Source organism: Diadema setosum, chromosome 9 (genome assembly GCF_964275005.1).
Source record: "Diadema setosum chromosome 9, eeDiaSeto1, whole genome shotgun sequence".
Lineage (NCBI taxonomy): Eukaryota > Metazoa > Echinodermata > Echinoidea > Diadematoida > Diadematidae > Diadema > Diadema setosum.
The window spans coordinates 37845146-37868913 of NC_092693.1; the positions used below are offsets into that span (position 1 = coordinate 37845146).

At 35.1% G+C, this 23768-nt stretch overlaps 1 protein-coding gene and 1 long non-coding RNA gene across 2 annotated transcripts in view; one reads left to right on the forward strand and one right to left on the reverse strand.

Moving 5' to 3' along the window:
* The window catches only part of LOC140233063 (NXPE family member 3-like), a 71774-nt gene that overhangs the window by 11662 nt on the left and 36344 nt on the right, over window positions 1-23768 (reverse strand). Inside the window, exon 4 of the mRNA XM_072313182.1 lies at window positions 7135-7301. Coding sequence (XP_072169283.1) covers window positions 7135-7301 — 167 coding nt within the window. The remainder of the gene's footprint in view (window positions 1-7134; window positions 7302-23768) is intronic.
* LOC140233065 (uncharacterized) lies at window positions 3829-5610 on the forward strand. Its single transcript, XR_011901521.1, has 3 exons — window positions 3829-3911; window positions 4742-4812; window positions 5480-5610. It is a non-coding gene; the product is annotated as an uncharacterized lncRNA (long non-coding RNA).

Sequence of the window (23768 nt, forward strand, 5' to 3'; positions counted from 1 at the left end):
CTGCACCGCACGCCCTTCGCACAATTACTTCCCACTCAGTGAGTGGCAAGATTTTCTTTATGTATCTCTTCGTTGTGCCCTTTACACAATTACCCCCCACTCAGTGAGTGGCAAGATTTTCTTTATTTATGTATCTCTTTACCTGGGGCCATCTTCCTCGTCAAGCTTAGCTTATGATGATGGTCCCCTGCATTTCATTTTTATCATTTCCTATTGCTTCCTTTCATATATGATATTCGTTCTTGAAAAAAAAAATGTATGTAAGATCCAAACGTTACGAATATTAGCTGTGTAAATGACTATGTAAGTATTTTGTTGATCTGTGGATTTGTATTGATTTTGAAATGCAGAAATAAAAACTGAACTGAACTGAACTGAACATATACCGTACTCAGCAGCAACCGTTCTGTGATTGTATTTAGTACTATTATGTCTGTTTGTTATTTGGTATTTGTTTAAAATGTGCTGTATTTTTGTATATGTTTTGTAGTTAGTGTTATGTTTAAGTATATTTCTCAATGTATAGAATTGATATATTGCAGGTTAGTTAAGTTTAGTATGATTTTACACTGTGGTTGATTTTGTTGAAATGCTGTTGTGATACATTGTCATTGTAGATTCTGAAGAAGGGCAATGAGCCCGAAAGCTCTATGAAAGGTGTTGCTATACTCAACATCACAGCCACGTCTCTGTGCAAGTTTTGCTGCCAATATATTTAACTGTCCTTGCACCGCCCCGCCATGTTCTGGTTTAGTCCATTGCAGTCGCTATATAATATATCATCATCACCATCAAAAACAAAACTGAAACCAAGTTCATGCTGTGTTCACCAACAGTTTATTTCGGCACACCTTTAATTTTCGAGCGATTCGCTCTTTCTCAAGTGTTGATACTCAACACTTGGAAAAGTGCCACTTGAAAGTATCAATACTTCGCAGGGCTGCCAACATTGGCCAACTCTCACGGAATGACCGTGAGAATCACGGATTTTGACTAAATCTCACGTTCTCACGCTGATTTATCATCATCTCACGCACATGTTATGCAAAAAAAAAAAAAAAAAAATCACGGACCTTTTGATACATCCGTGTGTGCAAAAACCCATGTCAGCATCGATCTTTAACGCATCCGTGCACAACGCAGTCGAGTTAGTTTTCCCCCTTATTCATATCACAGGCATACTTTGCTCTCGTACCGCTGGTTTACTGCGCAATCTAAAGACCAAACAATTTGATTGGCGGTCATTACATTATTGTATACGTGTGCGTCACGTTCATATCGGGATCAGAGTCATTTATGTGTTTGATTTCGCGAATAGCACCTGACTCGCGAAATTCGCGAAAAACAAACAAACAAACCTCGCAAAATATTTGGCATATACTCGAAAGCAGTAGGCCTTTTTTTTTTTTTTTTTTTTTTTTTAATGAGACGCGACTCTGGTATTGTCTGCTTCTGGCGGTGTTTCCAATTTCACTCCGGTAAGTTCTTTTTTTTTTTTTTGTTTTTTGTTATGACATTATTTTCTGTTTTCTGTAAAATATACCGCTTTCAGTAACTCATGCATTTTTGGCCCGCTCCTATCCGAGCTAAATTAGCCCGCGCCAAGCCTCAAAAATTGCGTTCAGGAGCTATAGCAGGGCCGCGCTACTTTTACGATGATCCATGCATAAACTCGGTCAAGTAAGGGATAACTGCCATGGTAACTGAACACCTCATGGACAGAGCGGAAGTGCATTTTCGCGCATATTTTTCGCACATAATTTTGATGTGCGTGCCGCGCGCTTATGAGCTGAGCAACGTAAGCTTTGACCTTTGACCGTGAAAGGAATTTTGGCCCGCACTCTGGTCCGCGCCTGGTGCGAGCTGCAGCAGCGCCAAAATAGTCCGCACCTGGCGCGGGCCACTTTGGCCCCATCCATTCATAAACTGAAAATTTTCGACTTGGTCCGCTCCTGGTCCGAGCCAAGAGGGTTACTGATACCACTTTCAGTAACCCTCTGATGCTGAACGAATTTTCTCCTCAAAAGAATATGACTCAACAAACAAAACGTAGATAATTATTTTATGGTCTACATCAGCAACTCCCTCAATTTGATGGAACTAATGATTGATCTGCTGCCGTAACTCATCAAACATTCTTGCCAATAAAGTCTTGACTTGCCGTATCAGTTACTGAATTATAATATTTTATAATGAATTGTTGATTTGACTTAAATTGTCTTACTGTAGGAGGAATGTTAATCTTATGCATACTTTCATTTTCAACTCCTGTCCTTTGGAGTGAGAAATGCACATTTTATTTTTACTACATTGCAGAGGCAGAGTTAAGCAGGATAGACTAGCTGTGGACGTATCGTCAACTCAGGAATACACCTGTACTTATAAATGGTCAGCAAAAATTTTACTATATACTCTGGAAAGGCGTATTTGCTAGTCAGCAACATTTTTTGTTTTTGTTTTTGTTTTTTGTTTCCGATGCAGTTTTAACTTATTGATTAACCATTGTGAACTTGTAATTGGCCAGCAACTGATGTTTTATCACCAATTCCAATATTAATACTAATTTTTATAAGTATATGCTGAAAAAAAAATCATTTTAGTTTGCACCAAATTTTAAGATATAAAATGCAAAAGCTCCCTCCCTTCTTGCCAATATATTCTTGACTTCCGTATCAGTTACTGACTCCTAAAAAGTAAATAACTTATGACTTATGGGTATACAGTGTATGTTGTCGTGCATGCTGAAGGAGGAATGTAATCATTCATACTCTTGTTTTCAACTTCTGTCCTTTAGATTGAGAAGTGCACATTCTACTTTCTTACTGCATACTGAGACAGAGTTACAGGCTGTGAGGAAGATTGACTAGCTGTGGCAGTGGAAGTATCGTCAATTCTGGAATAAATTAGTATTAAAATGGTCAGCAAACCATTTTCTTTAAAACTATGTACTCTGGAAAACTTGTAAATGGTCAGCAATTTTTTTTTTTTTTTTTTTTTACTATTAAAATTACTCTGGAAAGTATACTTGTTGCTAGTCAGCTATATGGTTTTTTTTTCCTATGTAATTTAACTTACGTGTACTTATCAATAGTTCTGGAAGGTGTTTATGTAAAAAGATGGAGAGGCAGAGTTTGTCATAAGTGATGGGCTCTGGGACCACCTATCATCAATGCAGAATGCATGCAGTGACTGGTCTAAAAATGGAGAGAAAAACTTCTTACCCTGTGCTCTGGAAAGGTGTAGCTAGTCAGCAAGGTTTTTTTTCTATGCAATTTTAACTTACTCATACACCATGCAGAACTTGTAAGTGGCCAACGGAGGTTTTAACACCAATTTTAACATACATGTTCATTTTAGGAATATACCAAATTTCAAAAAAGGGCAAATTTGGTGGCCCGCCTCGGACCACCAAAATATCTTGAAAAGTATGTCAATAAACTCGTAACTTTTTGCGCCGGAAATGTTGAGGTTTATTTATGAGTAGATATGTCCAGCTTCCAATTCTTACTATGATAAAACTTTTGACTCATTAAACAAAAAAAAAAGGACTTTTTATGTTTTTTGTTTTTCTTTTTCGGGCCACCAAATTTTTCTCTCGGGCTACCAAAAAATTTGAAATTGATGAATTTGGAGGCCCCATCGGGCCACCAAAAAAAAAAGTTAGTGTGGAGCCCTGACATATATATATGTTATGATACAAAATAATATTTCAACACGTATGCCCCCTTTACTACTGTTTATTTCTGTGTATTTTTCTGTTAATGCGCATGCGCAATTGTTTGTTGTTGTCATAGAAGAAATCATAAATCGCTTTGACCCATCCAGCTTATCCGAGTCCAACGTTACCGGACACCCCGCACTCTCGTTTGTTTTTTGGATAATTAAACCACATTTAACCACAGTTAATATCGGTAAGTTTGAACAAATGTTAAGTAAATATCATTTTATTCATTATGTGACAATGTATGCAAATATTGATCATTTACATAGTTATTTGAAGTAATTTTATTGAAATTTATAAGGCACTCTGATGCTGAAGTAAAGTAGAGTCATTGAACATTGATAAATTACACTTTGTCGAATTCTAGCCGTAATGAATTCATTTACAAGGTTAAATGTGTGCCAGTTAATTCAAGATAAAGAATTTCGTTGACATTTTTTGAATAAGTGCATCTTGTTCAGATCTTTCCTGCCTTTCTGATGATATGATTTAATTGATGTTGTATTGTCAATGCGAAAGATTGAATTGCTGTAAATGTAGATTTATCTAACGCAAAGAATAAGAAATTTGTGAATTTTGCCATTTTCGTGTGCGGTGTGCCGGTGTCCAAATGCGCTGTGTGGCTTACTTTGGGGGCACGCGCGGGGTAGCGCTTTCTTGATGCGCGCATCCTTGTAGGTGCATGCGCGTACCCCTGCTTGCTAGCCTGGATGGGAATATGACGAAATAATGGTGTTATTATGACGTCAACAATATTATTATTATTATGTTAACAATGATCTAATAAAGGTATATTTTTGAAGTTATGGTCGAAAGAAGTAAAATTTTTCTTATTATTCTCTTTATTTTTCTTGACCTTTAATCGCAAATATCTCCATTTATTTTGGCAAATATGGACTTATCGGTTTTTGCAAACAAACTCTTCATATGTTGCGTAATGAAATTCCTTTTGTTTACATTGCATTATTTGCATGTCATCTACTTAACAATAAGTAATAATGAAATAAATATGTTTTACAGGTGGCTGAGGCATACTCTCGCCATCACGGAGCTTTCCAGAAGGACTTTGTTGTCTGTCTCCTGTTTTAACGGTAGTTATAATCTTTGTAAATTGTAAATATTCTTAATACAATACTACGTTGGCGAGGCTTATATCCAATATGATTTTATGAATAGTTGTACCCTTGTTTTGCATAGGTCGCCAATAGTTTGTCAGCTGATGTTAGAGGTTTTGCAGGTCTTTGCTTTCATTGGTGTATTCCCTCATTTCTTGTTAGATGTATCTTATTATCGACACACTATTACGTTAGGTTTTGAATAGTGAAGATAATACTTAAAGCTTGGTTTTTAGAGTTCAAATGAAAATGTATTTCATGCAGGTCAATAATTTTCGTATGAATGTATTCGTAGAAGTAATACCAGTTGTACCATAATGTGTTTCATTGTAATAATTAATGTTATCCATATTATTATTGATTTCTTTTGTTAAAATAAGTGAAAGTATTATTTTACTTCATCGCTATCTTCTTTTCCCTCTTTTTCTTCTTCGTCTTCTTCTACTTCTTCTTTTTTACTTCATCTTATTTCCTCTCTCATTATCATGATTATCTTATCGTGTATTCTTCTTATTACAATTGTTATCATTATTATTAACAGAATAGTTGTTACTTTCGTTGAGACGTGGATCTGTCTCTTATAATATGATGAGATATTCGCTAAACTATTTTTGTATCATTTTGTTTCTTCTGATGTACACAGCCTGGATCGCGATGGAGATGGTTTAGCTCTCTACCTTGAACACAGTGTTGCGTTGTTTTAAGTTTAAATTTCAATTTCATTCTTTGTATTCTTGTATTCCAAAATATATTATTTTGTAATTGTTATTCAGAATTTCTAATAAGTAAATAAATAAATAAATTTGATATTCAATTTAAAAGAATTGCTAATAATGCGTCGTTCTTTCTCCTCCAGTCTTCTTATTTGAACAACGGATTTAGAAAATAGCTCTCCCACTTTAATATTTATATTTCTTTTGTATTTACTTAAATACCGAGTGGACGCCTATTTGTCCCGTCGGTGACATATATATATATATATATATATATATATATATATATATACATATACATATGTGTGTGTGTGTGTTTGTGTGTGTGTATGATACATTTACCCACTTTTTTTTTAATAGTGTTAGTTCTTTATCCGCAATTTGAGTCGTATAGTTTACGTATTGTGTATGGTACATGGATTGTTCTAGGTGTTCAAAACATTTTCCAAGTTTGATCCTGTATTGTTCGAAAATTATATATCAGATAACACTGTCACTGATATGAGTAATAGCTGTGAGAGCATAAATCAGTCTCATTAAATCCGTGATTGATTTTAAAGCTACGTTCCAGATTTTGGTCAAATTTTAACCCTCTGCTCTACAAAACTTGAATTTCACATAGGAACCAATGATGTGTATGTGAATGTGTATACTTACAATGACCCTGAACAATGGTCATGGATAGCACCTGTTCAGAGCTCTGCTGACTACAGGCTTCTGATATCTTGCTCAAAGGAACATGAATGCTTTGTTGATAATTAATGCATTATTGCCCTGGGCACTGATAGTCTGAATTCATGGTAAAGGTTAATATGCCTGAAAAAAGTATGCATATGTTTTCGTGTGGTTGCATACGATTTAAGCTTATTTCCGAATTAACTTAAACAAAATTGTACACTATTCAGCTATTGCTCATATCAATGTCAGTGTTATCTGATATATATTTTTTAAACTATTAAGGATCAAAAGTTGGATATGTTTTTTGTAACACTTAGTATATGACAATAACACCGTTCAAGTTATCCTACTATATAAAAATGTAAGTCATCTTTTATACTTTGACACACTGTTATGAACATTGACGTGTGCATCTTATATTTAGGCCCTGTAGGGCCTATATATTCGGATGTGTAATTTTCATTAAAAACTTGATATAGAAATACTACATAAATCTTGAAAAGTCCAAGTTCGCTACACACACAAGATAGAAGAAACTAACAACCAGTCTGCGCAGCGAAAATCAGTATCTTCTAACATTGCTCGTATACACTACTCTCCCATATTCTTATCAGTGATTTAGAACGTATCGGTTGCATTTTTCGCACTTAATAGCGTTATGTGCCTGAAGTCCAATCTCGCATCGAAAGTGCAAATGCACAGGTTTGTTGCATATACTTGATTTGAACAAAAGATTTGTTAAACAGTTAAAGGCAAGCAAATAAAAGCATAACCTAAATGCTATATAGAAGAGAAGACACACAATAGACAAAACACACATACGCAATACAAACCACTGTAATCATGATATTCGCATTATGGCATGAAACATATCAGAATATCCTGAAAAGTGATATTTTCCATTTACCCGGCAAATAACTTCTTGTCCATCTTGCGCAGCCTGGGCTGTAAAATCTTGCCGGCATATTTCTTATTTGCGCAAGTCCAGGCGAAGTCGGAACAATTGAGCGTTGGCGGCGCTGAGCAGAACCAGGGCCCTCTCGCCCTGTGGTTGCTGAAGTCACACACTGGTCCCTGGTATGTCGGAAGAAAACGATTCATTTAATTTTATCTACTCATTCATTTATTTTCTTCATTTCATTCTGCAGGGGTTGGCCTATTTAGTTGTAGAAAACTGCTTTCCACAGGCACCCTGGAGTTTTAAAATATTATTCTACATCACTAAAATGCATTGAACATGACTATTGTGATACATAATTTACAAAAATAAAACTATATATATATATATAAATATATATATGTATATATATATATATATGTATATATATATTATGTTAAACTACAGATTGTATCGAAGAAAACAGCTTAAAAATGTATTATGTAAATGTGCATGTATCAGAATATCAATATTACAGAAGCGTAAAGAACCGAAATATCCAAGTGCACTCAACAAAATAATGCAGAAATACTACAAAAAGGCAGTGCAACCCATCCGCATTCATCGAACGCACACAGACGTACGCATGTCCTTAAGCTCAAATGAAACGAAACTTTAAAGCTGTACATTAATTCGAAAATACGGACGGATAGGGGATTCGGAACTGTACGAGGGAGTGATTATTTTGAGATAGCGGCACGCGTGTAATTAATTTTTATATAGATATTCCGTCCTTTTAATAGAGAGGCATATGGATATCGTGTTCCCTCAGTTTAGTCATGTCATATTGTTGTCTCTGTTGGTTATTCCATTTTGTCTTAATTATTTTTGTGTTATGTACTTGTAATTGCAGTAAGTATTTTTGAAGAAATTCTTGAATGGTCCACAATCTACAAGCATTGCTTTTTAGTGGACCTCTCAGTTGTTTTTTTCTCCTCTAAACACAACTTTGTATTTTCCGGTATGTATACATAATTTATCTTTATTAGTTTGTTGACTATCGTTTTTTTTTTCGTACTTTGTAATGTATAATTATGTGCTTATGATAGAATTCCTGATTTACCATGTGTTATGTTTTGTTGGAAGAAAAATGAGAATGAAATAAATGAAATAAATTGAATTGAATTGAATATGGCACTTTAATGAGTATCATTGTGTTCTATAATGGTTACTATTGCTTATCAGCTATTCCAAATTGGTGCTAACATTCATTTTGTATTATAAAAGCAAAATCACAGTATTGACATTTGATGCGTTCCTCTTCTGATTACCATTTTAAAGAAGCAACAAACAATGATACTGGGATGGTCAATAATCCTTAATTAAAGTTATTCGCGCATACTTATTCTGAGTTTTCGTATTTCCATTCAATTTCAGTTTCAATCTCTATATATTGTCCATCTGAAAATTCTGAAAAGTTATCCTTTTATTGACAGAATGGAGGCTTTTCTGAATTCTGAATTTCTGAATCATCGGATCATCCTTAACGTTGTATTATTCATAACCTAGCAGACATCAAAGTACGTGTCATCTGTGTGGAATTAGGTGAGTTTCTCTAAAACCTATTTTCTGTATGCCAGTGATTGTTGCAGACTATTTTTTTTTTCATAGTTTCTTTCACATTCTTCGTTGAATGTTTCATATGTAGGGCTCTATTATGATAGCTATCTGTGTGATTTTCTTGAAAACTGCAGTATTATTTCCCCATTATCAGAAAATAAAGTTGTATTTTGAATTCCGATGAATGGAAAGAGATGGTTGTTCTGTTTCAGTGCATAAGAATAGCCTCATCAATCAAAAGGTTTCTGGGTTCAAGTCACCTGAATGCAAACGTTGATATCCTATAGTGGGGAAAGAATATTATCCTCATTGCCTGTATATTGCACATTTATTATATATATATATATATATATATATATATATGTATATATATATATATATACATATACATATACAACCATCCCTTTTGCAATACTGGCACATGCTCATGTACTGGGTTTTCACCGGTTACTTGCCTGTTGTGGTGGTGACTTAACCTGAATGATAACTCGTATTATAGGCCGCTCTGTTCGCTGAGTCGGCATATAGTCTGCTGTCGTATTCGTTTTGGAGCCACCAGGGGCGCGTTTTTTTCTCACATTTTTCGTATAGCTGGCAAATACAGCTGTGGTTGGATATGCTTCTGCTAGGGTTATCTAGGTCTATCATGCTTATTAAAATGTGTATATCACAGCGGCATGGGTTCTGCCAAAATTACTTGAATATTGGTTTTTTTTTTCTTTTCTTTCTTCCTGTCAACATGATGCAAGTCATTTACAAATGGTACAGACCGACACACCGTTTTCATTAAAACATCATGATTATTTCAACTTATAAAAAATATGATAACTAAAAGTATCAGGTAGTATTCTTGTGTTCCTTGAAGTGTTGTGTGTTATATCGAATGTTTGAGCTTTTCTTAATGCGTTGCTGTTTGCTCTCATTTGTCCATATTTTATAAAAATATGTTGTCACTTTCGCAATACGAACATATATTCATATTCTGGTTTTGACAATAATGGCACTGATTCTGTTAGTGTTACTGAATGCTAGTTATCTGTTTGTTTGTCATTTTCTCTCTTTCTTTTTTAACCATCCAATGAGAGTTATTTAATGATAGTAGAGGCCGAGCCGCTGGCCATTATTTGGTTATAGGATTATTACAAACACACACACGCACTACAAAAGGTGTATTGTAGCGTTCTCTTAACTGTGTGTCACTAGCGTAATGTTTTGGCATATTGGGGAAAATCCCAATTGTGTTCTGGCAAGTGTCTGTGGGATGTGCGTGTTGAGGCAGAATCATCTTGTTCTCTGCGGGTTGGGTTTAAATGTAGAGTATATTTACTTTGTTTGTTTTTTTTTTTTAAATAGGAGCATGATGGTTTATACTGCGAGGCATCATTTTTTCCCCTTGGATATGGCCACTACATTATTTAATCAAAGCCTCAGTATTCACCTATTCAATGCTTGGCAATGCTCTATACATTGTTATGATATTACAATCTCCTTCGCGATACGAGCACCCGCTCGCATGCTGCTTTCGAAGATGCTAGTTTCTAGGTTTCGTTTAATCAAGAAACCAAATGATGTGTATTATTTGATATTCACTATTAATTCGTCATTAGTTATGTATCATGTTACTCTTTTGCCATTTGCTTTCGTGTATTTTTGCTTGCTTCTCAGGATTCCGTCGAGGACTCCAGTCATATTACAACAGGACAACAAGATATATCGGAACCCACTATCTATGCCTTTAACTACGCTACCTCCTTATCCCACCACTTTTAATAGCACCTGAGGTCAGGCATTTGTTGTTCGTATACTCCTTCGGCTTCCTTTGCCACCGCTCTACATATTGACTACTTTGTTACATGTCTTGTCTCGGATTGTCGTTCCTTTGTTGTGTTTCTCATCAGGTCTACATCTTAGTTTATCGAACTCGCACCAATGACATAATACAGACTATAGTGTTTGTTTTCTTTCATCATGGCTCAAGCCCTAAATTTTCCTTTTAAATTATTGAATAATGATGAATGTTTTGAAGTAGTCAGGCAGAATCCCGCCACAACTGAGATGCATCATGAATTTTCCAGTTTTGAAGATGTCATTTCAACAACAGCTAACACCGCACCTGATTTGGATTATAATCGTGGCCAAGATGACTGTATTCAACCTCTATCTTATCATTTAACACAAAATAAGTTTTAACAACAAAATATTAAATCAGTTGAAAATTTTATGCTCTTACATTCAAATATAAGAAATACTGATAAACATTTTGATAATTTAATTCATTTGTTAGAAAAGACAAAAGACAATTGTGCGGCCATTGCTTTAATCGAGACATGGCTTTCACAACACTCCAGAATTGATACCCTCCCTGACTTTGATTTGAGTGTAAATAATAGATTAGAGAGAATTGGTGGAGTTGGAATTATTTACCAAAGAAATATAATTACTTAGTTCATGAAAGACTTGACTGTATGAATAATATAGTTGATCACTGTTTACAGAACTTATAATCCCAAATGGTAAAAATATTTTGATTTTGATACAGACCCCCGAATTCAAGCGTCAATGAGTTCACGCTTTATTTGCAGGACTTACATTATTCAATATTTGAAAATAAAGATTCGTATTTGGTTGGTGATTTCAATATTTATTTGATGAAGTGCAACTCCTTGAATACATCACAAGAATTCATTGAATTACTAATGTCCGCCTCTTGTTTTTCATATGATTTCCAACCCACGAGAATCACAGAATTCAGTGCCATTGTAATTGACAATATTTTTACTAATAAAATTTCTCCTCCTGAATCAGCTGGTATTGTGTTATCAGATATATCCGACCATTATCCCATATCTATATCTTCAGTTATGAAGTTATAGCTTCTGTTATTTTCTGTTATGAGTGAGATTTGGAAAATAATAAACACTGCTATAAATAAAGAAAAAGTGACAAGAGACAAGTAACAAGAGTCGAGTTTGATGATAAGGGAATAAAAGACCTTGCGTCGATTGCTAATGAATTTAACCTTTATTTCTCTCAGACTGGACATGATCTCGCCAATAAAATTCCTACATCTCAAAAGAAATATTATGAATTTCTTCAATCACCCCAATCAAATTCATTCTTTTTTGATCCGATAATTAGTTATGAGGTAAAAGATATCATTGTGAGTTTGAAAAGTAACCTGATTGAGATTATAATGTTATTTTGAAAAATATAAATGAGAATATTGTTGAACCTTTAACTTATATTTTTAATTTGTCATTGAGTAATGGTGTTGTTCCGTTACGAATGAAAATTGCCAAAGTAATTAAGTAATTCCAATACTTAAGAAAGGTAACAAAGAAGATATTTGTAATTACAGACCAATTTCATTATTGTCATCGTTTGCAAAACTGTTAGAAAAAATTGTTTATTCAAGACTCCTTAAATTTCTTAATTTTTATTATTTGTGATTCACAAATCGGTTTCAAAAAAGGACATAACACTTGTTAAAAAATTCTCTGCTTTATCAAAAAAAGTAGCCAAAACTGTAGATAGGGATCATCACACAGTGGGTGTCTTCCTGGACCTCTCCAAGGTCTTCGATACCATTGATCATAAAATATAATTTTATAAATCATGTCACTACGTTATTCGTGGTTAGGCCTTGGAGTGGTTCAGGAGCTACCTTACAGATCGCAAAACAATCATACGTTTCTTTATCTGATGGTCAAAATTCCTGCAACCATTCTGTCAACTGTGGTGTTCCTTAGGGTAGCTTACGTGTACCGCTTTTGTTCATTTTGAACATAAATGATATAACAAATGCTTCTAATATTCTATTTTTTGTACTGTTTGCTGATGGCTCAAGTGTTTTTCTTTCCCATTCAGATCCTCACATTCCGGTGGATGTGTAAAATTCTGAAAAAAAAAATGACATGTTGGATAAGGCCAAATAAGTTGTCTTGACATTTTCTTAAAACTAAATGTATGTTATTTAGTAATACTTTGAATAGTCTCCCTAATGATATAAAAATAGATGATACAGTTATAGATGAAGTTTCATCAATGAAGTTTTTGGGTTTGGTTATTGAAAATAAGTCTCTTGGAAGTCACATATTGATAGTGTTTGTTGCACAATATCTCGAAATATTAGTGTCATTAGTCATTTAGTAGAGTTGAATATTATTTTCCCACTCCTACACTTTCAATGTTATATTCAGCTTTAGTAGTTTGCTTGGCCCACAACTCTTTATAATTTATATCAATGATTTTCACAGGTCTTCGAAATTATTATCGCTTATCTTGTTTTCAGATGATTCTAATCTTGTTTTTTTTTTCGTCAAAATCCTTATACTGTCTTGCATACCCTGAACTCAGAATCAAAGAAGTTTCACATTGGATTAAGGCTAATAAACTTTTCCTTATCGCTAAATCTAAATTCATGATTTTTCATTAATTCAATAGAAATACTGCCTGGGGACATATTTATTGATGATTTTTTTTTTTTCTTGAGCAAGTCAGTACAAAATTTCTTTGTATATGTGTGGATGATAAACTTACATTGAAAGACCATGTTGATGTTCTCTATAAAAACAAAAATATAGATGTAATTAAAAGACCATCTTCCACATTAACTATGCTTTACACCAGATTTATTTTACCGTATCTAAACTATGGAATTTCCGTGTGGGGCAACAATTTCTTTTGGAAAAAAAATTTATTATTGCAAAAAAAGTCATTGAGAGTAATATTTAATTTGAATCCCCGTGCTCATACTGAAGTTTGTTTTGTGATAACAAATCATTGAATATAGATGATTTATATTTATTTCAGTTGGGTCAATTTATGTTTAAATACAATGATAAAAATCTACCACAAATATTCGATCAAATTTTTCGTCGCCACGATGCGGTACACAATTATCCTATTCCTCGACGTTCCAGTGAATAACACATTACTACGAACAATTCTCGCCAAAAAATACATTCGTTTTCACTGGCCCGAGGTTCTGGAACAACCTTGACAACACTTTGAAAGATGCTCTGACTTTTCCTTGTTTTTGTTTGTTTGTTTGTTCATTTTCCATCTCAGAAGATGGCTGGATAGCCCATATTCAGCTACGTTAAGCTGGTCTTCCATGGGGTCCAGTTGGATGTGAGGTGGGACCACTTCACCGGGTTAAATACCCTGCTTTTTGCGATGAATGAATGAAGCGCGATCTTTTACGTGCATGAGTTGTTACTCTCTCATACACGGGACGTCCATTTTATGTCCTACCGAGGGACAGAGTGTTTTGCCTCTTTGCTAGAGGGGACGGTATGCTTACACACAACATTGCTCAGTCCAGACTCGGGTTCGAACCCGGGCCGCGTGATCGTGAGGCAGACGCGCTACCGACTGAACCAACTCACCTCCCTTTAAATCCTATTAATCAAGACTGAAAAAATTCTTTTGTCATCCTCACAAAAAAAAAAAAATATATATATATATTAAAAAACTTTGTTAACATAAAAATAAACAAATAAATAAACAAATGATAAGTATTCTTTAAAACATTAAGAATTTGTGTTTTATTGTTAGGCAAATTTGTATAGAATTTCAAGTTCTTACTCGTGCCTTGGTGACTTTTCCAGAAAACCGAAATGTAGACACCTGTTTTTGTTTCTCTCCTTTTCTTTGTTATGGTTATCTTTAGCTTGTTTTCCTGCCTGTTCCGTCCTTGCTTTCGGTCTTGTTCATGTCATAGTCCTTTCGTTCTGTTTGTTTCGCCTGACGTCATGATATCAAAATTTTCATACATGGACTCCTTGACGATCTTGAGATGCCCTCATTCCCTTTCAGAGTAATTCACAAAATTTACGAGCTATGCTTCTCTTGTGAGTTCCTCTTTTCCATAATATAGAGTTACAAAATGGGATTGTATTGCTCACTTGTTTTTTTTTCATCTAAAAAACAACAACCAAAACTGATATTATTACAATATTGCATCCATGTTTTGTTGAAGCTTATGTGATTCAAAGTTCCTTACAATATCATGTACTAGTAAGCGTTATGTATATTGCTTTGTATTACTTTATATAGAAATAAAATCACTTGAATTGAATTGAGTTGAATTGAACATTACATCTGATTTCATGATTATGCTTTCAGGATAAATGGAAATGAATATCGGAGATTAGACAAATAGAAACACTTTATCAGTATTTGCCTTGTCCAATTTTGTACAAAAATTTCCCGGTTTACGTCATTTACAGTAAAGAATGTAACTTATCGTCATGAGGGTCTGGGTTTCCTGCAAAATCTAATTTCGGGACAGGTCATGTATGTGGGACTCTCCTCACACTCACAATAGCACTTGTTCTAAGTCTGCTCCAGACGAGAGTCAGTCAACAATGATTGTCATATGATACATCTTTTAGATCAACATCATACCATCTCGGTGTAAAGTCCATTCTTCCCTATAGGAGACCAGCATTAGATAACAGACTAACATTGTAATCCTAACATTAACAACGATGAAACGCAGACTTTACTTCCGCATAAAGTTTAGATAACAGACATGGGATATATCAGTAACAAAAACTGATTAAGAGGCGTAAACCTATTAGTTTTGAACTCTATCTATTTTAACCGACAGTGGAGAATGTTGCTATGTAGTTGAAAAGCCTAATCGAAATAGAAACTTTAAAAAATATTACACAGTAGTGTCTATCTTGCTAAACTTGCTAAAGATCCAGTTCTATTGCTACGAGCCATTCGTAACCACGCTTTCACAACACTTTCATTGAAGTATTACGCGTATTCAGTGGCGGGTAGGGTGTTAGTTGTTTAAACCCCCTTTGGCTCTTTTTCTTTTTGTTTGTCTTAATTTTTTTTTTATTTTGGTTTCGTTGTTGTTGTTGTTGTTGTTGTTGTTGTTTTTTTGCTTGTCCTGATTTTGCTTGTAACCACCCCCCCCCCCTTTTTGGCAAAAATATAGATATAGATCTGTCCCTGTATTGGCAATTGGTACCATATTACAACCTTTTACAGCACCTATTTTTTTCTGTAATTGGGAATAATACCATGTAGGCCTACCAATGAGTTAGCGTTTGTTTGATTTCGATTCTATTTCTGCAATTCCCATGGAAATCATACTTGAATTAGTAATAAATGTATTTGAACAAACATCTGCAATATAGATTCACAGTATCATAATCACGATAATCTTGGAAGTACTTAAACAAAAGAGAATGAAATCAATAAAGTCAACAAAAAAATCAATTTCCAGTTTAAGAGAGGAAAAATGCAGAAGCCTGTCATTTGAAGCAATATATTGCTTCACAATGATGGCAGCCTTAAAAACAAACAAAAAAGAAACATAGAGACAAATGGGCAATTTATCTTTGAAACTTGTCTCCTGCTAACTTAGAGGGGCATTCCAGACGATTTTCATAATTTCACATCATGTAGTACATAAATCGACAGCTCCGTGTATGGATTCGTGGAATTCATTGTTGTCCTTAAGCAGAGAAACCAATAAACTGAATACACTGAACAGTGATGATGGCATCAGAGCCTCACATATTTAAAAAATGTAGCAGATAATAATTCCATTACAGTACCACCTGCTGTGAAGAATCTATGCATGCCTTGTTCTTTTGTTTGAATTGATTTGATTTGATTTGATTTCTGCCTTTTTCCAAATCACACATAACAAAAGAATACACATATTTAGAAATTAACATTACTCGACACATAAGCAAGCATACTGTCTTACAAATTAATTCAAAGTACATATATATACACACACACTATGAACATGACAGTATTCGATGTATAAGACGTGTAGCATATCATTCACAAAAAAAAAAAAATGTTCAGAGGCGAATCGTTGAATCAACAGTTGTAGATTATGTAAATAATAATTGATTATTCATTCAGAGTATATCATGTCGTTCCAATGAACGAATTTCAGATAAAGAATTTCACAGAGGGGGATTTGAATAAATTGATTTTTAAAATTAAACATTTTTGGTTATCATAATAACAGCAAAGCAGGAGACCGCGATCATAAGCAGCAGCTTGACATGGATCGAGACCTCGGGGTAAAATTCTAGACTTAAAATCGATTTACATATCTGTATGACGAACGTGTCTACAAAATATAATCAAGAGTCAAATCCAAAATATCCTAGTAGTTTATGAAGTCAAAAATAAAGGGAAAATTCAAAATAGTTATCGTTTATTTGTTATTAATAGGCATTTCTTTAGTATAATACTGTGCTGAGGTGAGTGTTGTGCTGTGCTGTGTTGTGCTGTGCTGTGCTGTGCTGTGCTGTGCTGTGCTGAGCTGTGCATGCGATGAAATACAATTTTGTTAATTCAATGTTTGGGCATATATACCTGATAGAGTTGCTTCTGGTGTATCTTTGTGTCACATGTATGTCTGCTACATACTTCTGTATAAAATATCAACAATTTTGATGTGCAGCAAATTACTAAACTGACTATATATAAACTGTTTATGAGTGAACATAAAATCCCCAAAACTTGTTTTCACTCCTACATCATTATATTTCGATAAAAGATATTTAGTGGTTGTCTTGATTTGCTCAGGGAGATTATTCCAAACGTCAGGTCCATGGTGTCTAATTGACTTATGAGCTATCATTAACTTGGGATTGTGGAGGTGATAATCTTTGGAATGTCGAGTTTGGTAAGCATGGACGCTGGAGTTCACAGTGAATAGGTTGTGGAACGAGGAAGGGAGGGTGTTGGATTTGTATTTGTACATGAATATTGCGCATTGTAATGTATGAATATCGTTGATTTTCAGAGTTTTCAATTTAGAGAATAATGGTTCATAGTTTGCAAGATAATGTGCGTTGTGGCAAATGCGGAGTGTTCTTTTTTGGAGAAGGTGAACTGATTGAATTTTTGTTTTGTTAGAATTTGACCATACCATATTGCAATATGTGATGTATGGTAAAATCAGTGCATTATATAAAATGAAAAGAGACTTTTCTATCAAAAGATCTTTCAGTTTGAACAATATACCGATGTTTCTCGATACAATATTACTTATATTATTTACATGTTCATTCCAGGTAAGATAAGCATCAATGTTTACACCAAGAAATTTAGTAGACTTTTTTTTTTCTACAAGGGGTAACCAATCAATATATAAATTACATTCAATATCAGAAGAATGAACATTTTTGAAATATATAAAACTAGTTTCATCAATATTTAAAGATAATTTATTGCATTTGAACCGAGAAGAAACTTTACATAATTCAAAATTAAGTGTGCGGATAAGTATTTGTGGATCTTTATGTGAATAAAATATACTTGTATCATCTGCAAACAAAATGTAAGTTAATATTGGTGAAACATTAATTATATCATTAACATAGATAAGAAATAACAGAGCGCCTAAGATAGACCCTTGTGGTACTCCAAAATTGACTTTTAATCTCCTGGAGGAAGATGAATCAAAATCAACATATTGCTCACGGTTAGATAAATAATCGGTGAACCATAGCAGAGGTATTCCTCGAATTCCATAATATTTTAATTTGCGAATAAGAATTTTTTGATCAATAGTATCAAATGCCTTACTCAGGTCCATAAAAACTCCAACAATATATTCCTTATTAATAAAAGCTTCAATTATTTTATCACAAAATTGAGAAATAGCGTAATCTGTAGAGTGATTTTTCTTAAATCCGAATTGATTCGGAATAAGAATTTCATTTTCATTTAAAAAAAGAAAATAGTCTTTGATAAACAATTTTCTCTAGAATTTTTGATATGCTTGGGAGAAGGGATATTGGGTGGTAATTTTTTAGTTGTGTGTGATCGTCTTTTTTATGGATGGGAATCACTTTTGCGATTTTCAGTGAGTTTGGGAAGCGGCCAGCTTCCTTGTTCTGCTTCCTTGAGCCTCAACTGTTAGTTGAGCTGGCTCAGTCGGTAGCGCGTCTGCCTCACGATCACGTTGAAGTTGATGGAATGTGTCATTTGAGTCTTTTGAGTGGGTGCCTCCATTTTTTTTTTCGCAGAGTGTATAGAGTGTATGTTTCTTTTTGCACTGAACATGTAGACATGACACTGCATGAACATGTTGTTATCCCTGTCTGGCTATGTATATTATAAACGACTCGCATGTCAAATTTATCATATTGTTTCTTGTACATTCTGTTTTTTTTTTTTTTAAGTGAAAATAAAGTTTGAATTTGAATTTGAATTTGACTATAAATTCTGAAACTCCGTACTCAGTTTAAGTAACTTATAGTTGTTCAAATGTAAAAGTCTGAAAATCATCAATGATTCACTCTTTGAGCACAATGAAAGAGCACTTGACTAACAGCTTTCAGGAAGCAGGGGGAACTAGAAAAGCACTCCGAGAGAGCAGACCTCCGCCAAGCATGCAGCTCATTTTCCAACACTAATCTTGTTCTTCCACGAGAGATATCAGTGATTTCTACCCATACGTACAAATGTACTTATAGCATGCATTGGGTGATTTCAAGTTCGGTGCTAGTGCTAGTGCTAGTGCTATCTCAGCACTAGCACCGGCGATAAAACTGAACTTGAAATCACGTCGGTGTTGGGAGTTGACCTCGAAATTATGACGTATTTCCGGTAGTTTGTGCTGGGCTCGGTGTTGAATGCCGTTTGCTGAACCGAGCTCCGCCGTTTGTGTTAGCGATTTACGTGCTCTTTCCTCATTGACTAACACTAGCCCCTAGGGATTATCATTTTCATCATTTCAAGTTCGGTGCTGGCAATAGCGTTGCCGTGCGAGACCCGTATTCACTTCCGTAGTATAGATGCACGTTTTACGTTCAAAGTCTATGCTAATGCAGTGGTTGCCCACGTAACGTACACGAACACTCCAGACATGGCTATTTAAATCTGAGCCTGGGAGCAAAATTAAAATAGTTGTATTTTGGGGAATGGATGAAATTTGTGGCATTTTAATCCGTCTTCCTTACTATATGTCTTAAACTAAGCAGTTTTGGCTACATCTTTTAATATTTGACTGTAATCACGCGCCATCGTTTTTTTTTTTTTTTTTTTTTTTTTTTTTTTTCGTCGCGCAATTCCCGCGGAGCTCGCGGTGCTGTGATTCCAACACCTAGTGCCTAATGCTGGTGATCGGTAATTTTGATCGGTATTGCCTCGTTAATCGGACCGTCGGTGTTGGAGCTCGATTTAACGCTGTTATTTGGCGGCTAGCACTTATAGCACTAGCACTAGCACCGAACTTGAAATCACCCACTGTGTGCTGAAAGTCGCTCGATTTCCCAATATAGAAGCCTTTGTTACGTCATAAACCCTCAGGTGCACGGCGCGCCTCACCCTAGCAATGACAATGACAATGACAGTGACAATGACAATGACAATTTTATTTATCTCATGTCACCCAATCAGGGTATTGGAGATAACCATGTAAATTATACATTTGAGATTACATATCGACAAAAAAAAAAAAAATGAAAAAGTACAATGAAGGTACATAAATTTAGTGGGGGAAAAATCGTATAACGTTATGCAATAAACCAAATAACCAAATAACTAAATCTGTAACATAACTGTACCAGAAAAAAATAATAAAACAATGCAAAAACAGGGATGGTCCTGGTTGGCACCAGTAAATGATGATATAATGCGGAAAATTGATACGTATTCAAAAATGACAAATCAGACAGGAAATTAACATTATAGCAATAATTCAATGTTTACCATAAGTTTTCTATGAGTTCTTGAAGAAAATCATTATTTTATGACAAAACTTAACTAAATTAGAACGTGTTCTGGGATTGCAGGAGTTAAACATTTGTTCCATTTTCAACGTATTGGGTCTAGTAACAAAATACTTTTAAAGATATAATTGCCTATCGTTGTCGAAAACAGGGCATTCAAATAGGTAATGAAATTCGTCACCCAGTGTATTCATAATCACAAAGACTAGACTTCTATCTCTCTTCGGGAGTTCAATCAAATAATTCTCAATATCAGAATTTAGTGATTGTTTGAATATACGATAAGTCTTGGTTTGTGAATTATCAAAGATAGTGGACGACAAATTTTGTTTGTGTATATCAACGAGTCGGCGCTCTACCGATGCTTTGATCCACTCACGACTTAGTTTCACACGTGTTCCGCAGGTTCTTCATGCATATATTATTAAGCGTCGTGTGTATTTTCATGAGCCATGGTGAGCGATAGATATTTCGTTCAAAATGTAATTTCAGTGTCAAGTAGATTTTACCAGATAGTTTACTTTGTCCACTATGTACAAGATTGCACCAAAAGTTTATCATTCTACTTTCAATGTATTTTTCTAATTTCAGCCTTCCTAGCTCGCCTAGAATCATACAATTTACATTATTTTTTCGAACGTGTAATATTTGTTTACAAAATTTCATATGAAATATTTCGATATCATTAACGATATCAAACCCCCAAATTTCGCTTCCATAAGGCAAAATTGCACCCTAAAAACAGATTGGTTAAAAAAATCAACCAATCTCATTGGTTAACCCGATATTGGTTGTTTCAGCCATTATATTGGTTATAAACTAACCAATTCGTTGGTCAACCAGTAACCAATGTAATCGGTTAGGCTAGCTAGGGCCTGTAACCAATCCACATTGGTTGCCGCGCTGAAAGTCATGCAGTAATCTTATTTCTTTATTATTATTATTATTTTTAGTTGTAAGCGACATTTTCTGTTGTTTTGCAGAGTTTGTTTTAAATAGTTTAACCATATAAGGCCGGTTTATCCATCTCACAGTAAAACAACAACAACAACAACAACAAACACTATCAGTAAGTTTTGTATAAAACTTTGTCTCGCGGGAAGTGGGGAAGTGGGTCACTGGACCCACGCGGTCGGCCATTCCTAAATAACCTATACGAGCGCGATATCAAAAGATGCTTCATACTTGATCTACTTCGATTTTCTTACAGAAAATTGTAAGAAAGTTGTGAAAATAAGACGCTACTATTCAAAAATGGTTAAACATATCATATCATAATAAGGGTGTGGGAGGTGGGTGTCCCCCCTCCCACGGGAAGAACTTTTTGCATTTTGATGTTGTAAATGGTGCAATTTGATGCATGTTTTGCGCGTTTTATCGACGAGAAACAGTCCCACTTGTTTAAGGTAGCAGTATATTTTAGTGTAGATTATTATTGAACAATTTGCCTATAAAATTAATGGTATCATTTAAACACACTTCTCAATATTAATTCTTTTCACTGAATATCATGAACGCGACTGAACCCGAGCGAGCGGAGCGAGCGAGGGGTAGGGTGTGGGAGGGGGGTGTCCCCCCTCACACGGTAAGAACTTTCTGCATTTTGATGTTGTAAATGGTGCAATTTGATGCATGTTTTGCGCGTTTTATCGACGAGAAACAGTCCCACTTGTTTAAGGTAGCAGTATATTTTGATGTAGATTATTATTGAACAATTTGCCTATCAAATGGTACAATTTAAATACACTTCTTGTGTTAATTCTTTTCACTGAATATCATGAACGCGACTGAACCGTGAGCGAGCGGAGCGAGAGAGGGGGGAGGGGAGGGTGTGGGAGGGGGGTGTCCCCCCTCACGGTAAGAACTTTTTTGCATTTTGATGTTGTAAATGGTGCAATTTGATGCATGTTATTGCGCGTTTTATCGACGAGAAACAGTCCCACTTGTTTAAGGTAGCAGTATATTTTGATGTAGATTATTATTGAACAATTTGCCTATCAAATGGTACACTTTAAATACACTTCTTGTGTTAATTCTTTTCACTAAATATTATGAACGCGACTGAACCCGAGCGAGCGGAGCGAGCGAAGGGGGTGGGAGGGGGGTGTCCCCCCTCCCACGGTGAGAACTTTTTGCATTTTGATGTTGCAAATGGTGCAATTTGATGCATGTTTTTGCGTGTTTCAACGAGTTGAAACAGTCCCACTTGTTTAAGGTTGCAGTATATTTTAGCGTAGATTATTATTGAACAATTTGCCTATAAAATGGTATATCATTTAAATAATCTTCTTGCATTAATTTTTACACTGAATATCATGAACGCTGTCTGCAGTTCAGCAATCAAACAGAAAAAGCATGCACACGAGGGTGTAGATAGGGGCATATCCCCTCCCACACGAAGGTGTTTTTGCGTTTTCAGACCTGAAATTCAGCGATCTGGTGCAAATTTTTGGTGCAATAGGGAGGGGAGGGTGTGGGAGGGGGGTGTCCCCCCTCCCACGGTAAGAACTTTTTGCATTTTGATGTTGTAAATGGTGCAATTTGATGCATGTTTTTGCTCGTTTTATCGACGTGAAACAGTCCTACTTGTTTATGGTAGCAGTATATTTTAGTGTAGATTATTATTGAACAATTTGCCTATAAAATGGTATCATTTAAACACACTTCTCAATATTAATTCTTTTCACTGAATATCATGAACGCGACTGAACCCGAGCGAGCGGAGCGAGCGAGGGGGGAGGGTGTGGGAGGGGGGTGTCCCCCCTCCCACGGTAAGAACTTTTTGCATTTTGATGCTGTAAATGGTGCAATTTGATGCATGTTATTGCGCGTTTTATCGACGAGAAACAGTCCCACTTGTTTAAGGTAGCAGTATATTTTGATGTAGATTATTATTGAACAATAATTTGCCTATCAAATGGTACAATTTAAATACACTTCTTGTGTTAATTCTTTTCACTGAATATTATGAACGCGACTGAACCCGAGCGAGCGGAGCGAGCGAAGGGGGAGGGGAGGGTGTGGGAGGGGGGGGTTCCCCCCTCCCACGGTGAGAACTTTTTGCATTTTGATGTTGCAAATGGTGCAATTTGATGCATGTTTTTGCGTGTTTCAACGAGTTGAAACAGTCCCACTTGTTTAAGGTTGCAGTATATTTTAGCGTAGATTATTATTGAACAATTTGCCTATAAAATGGTATATCATTTAAATAATCTTCTTGTATTAATTCTTACACTGAATATCATGAACGCTGTCTGCAGTTCAGCAATCAAACAGAAAAAGCATGCACACGAGGGTGTAGATAGGGGCATA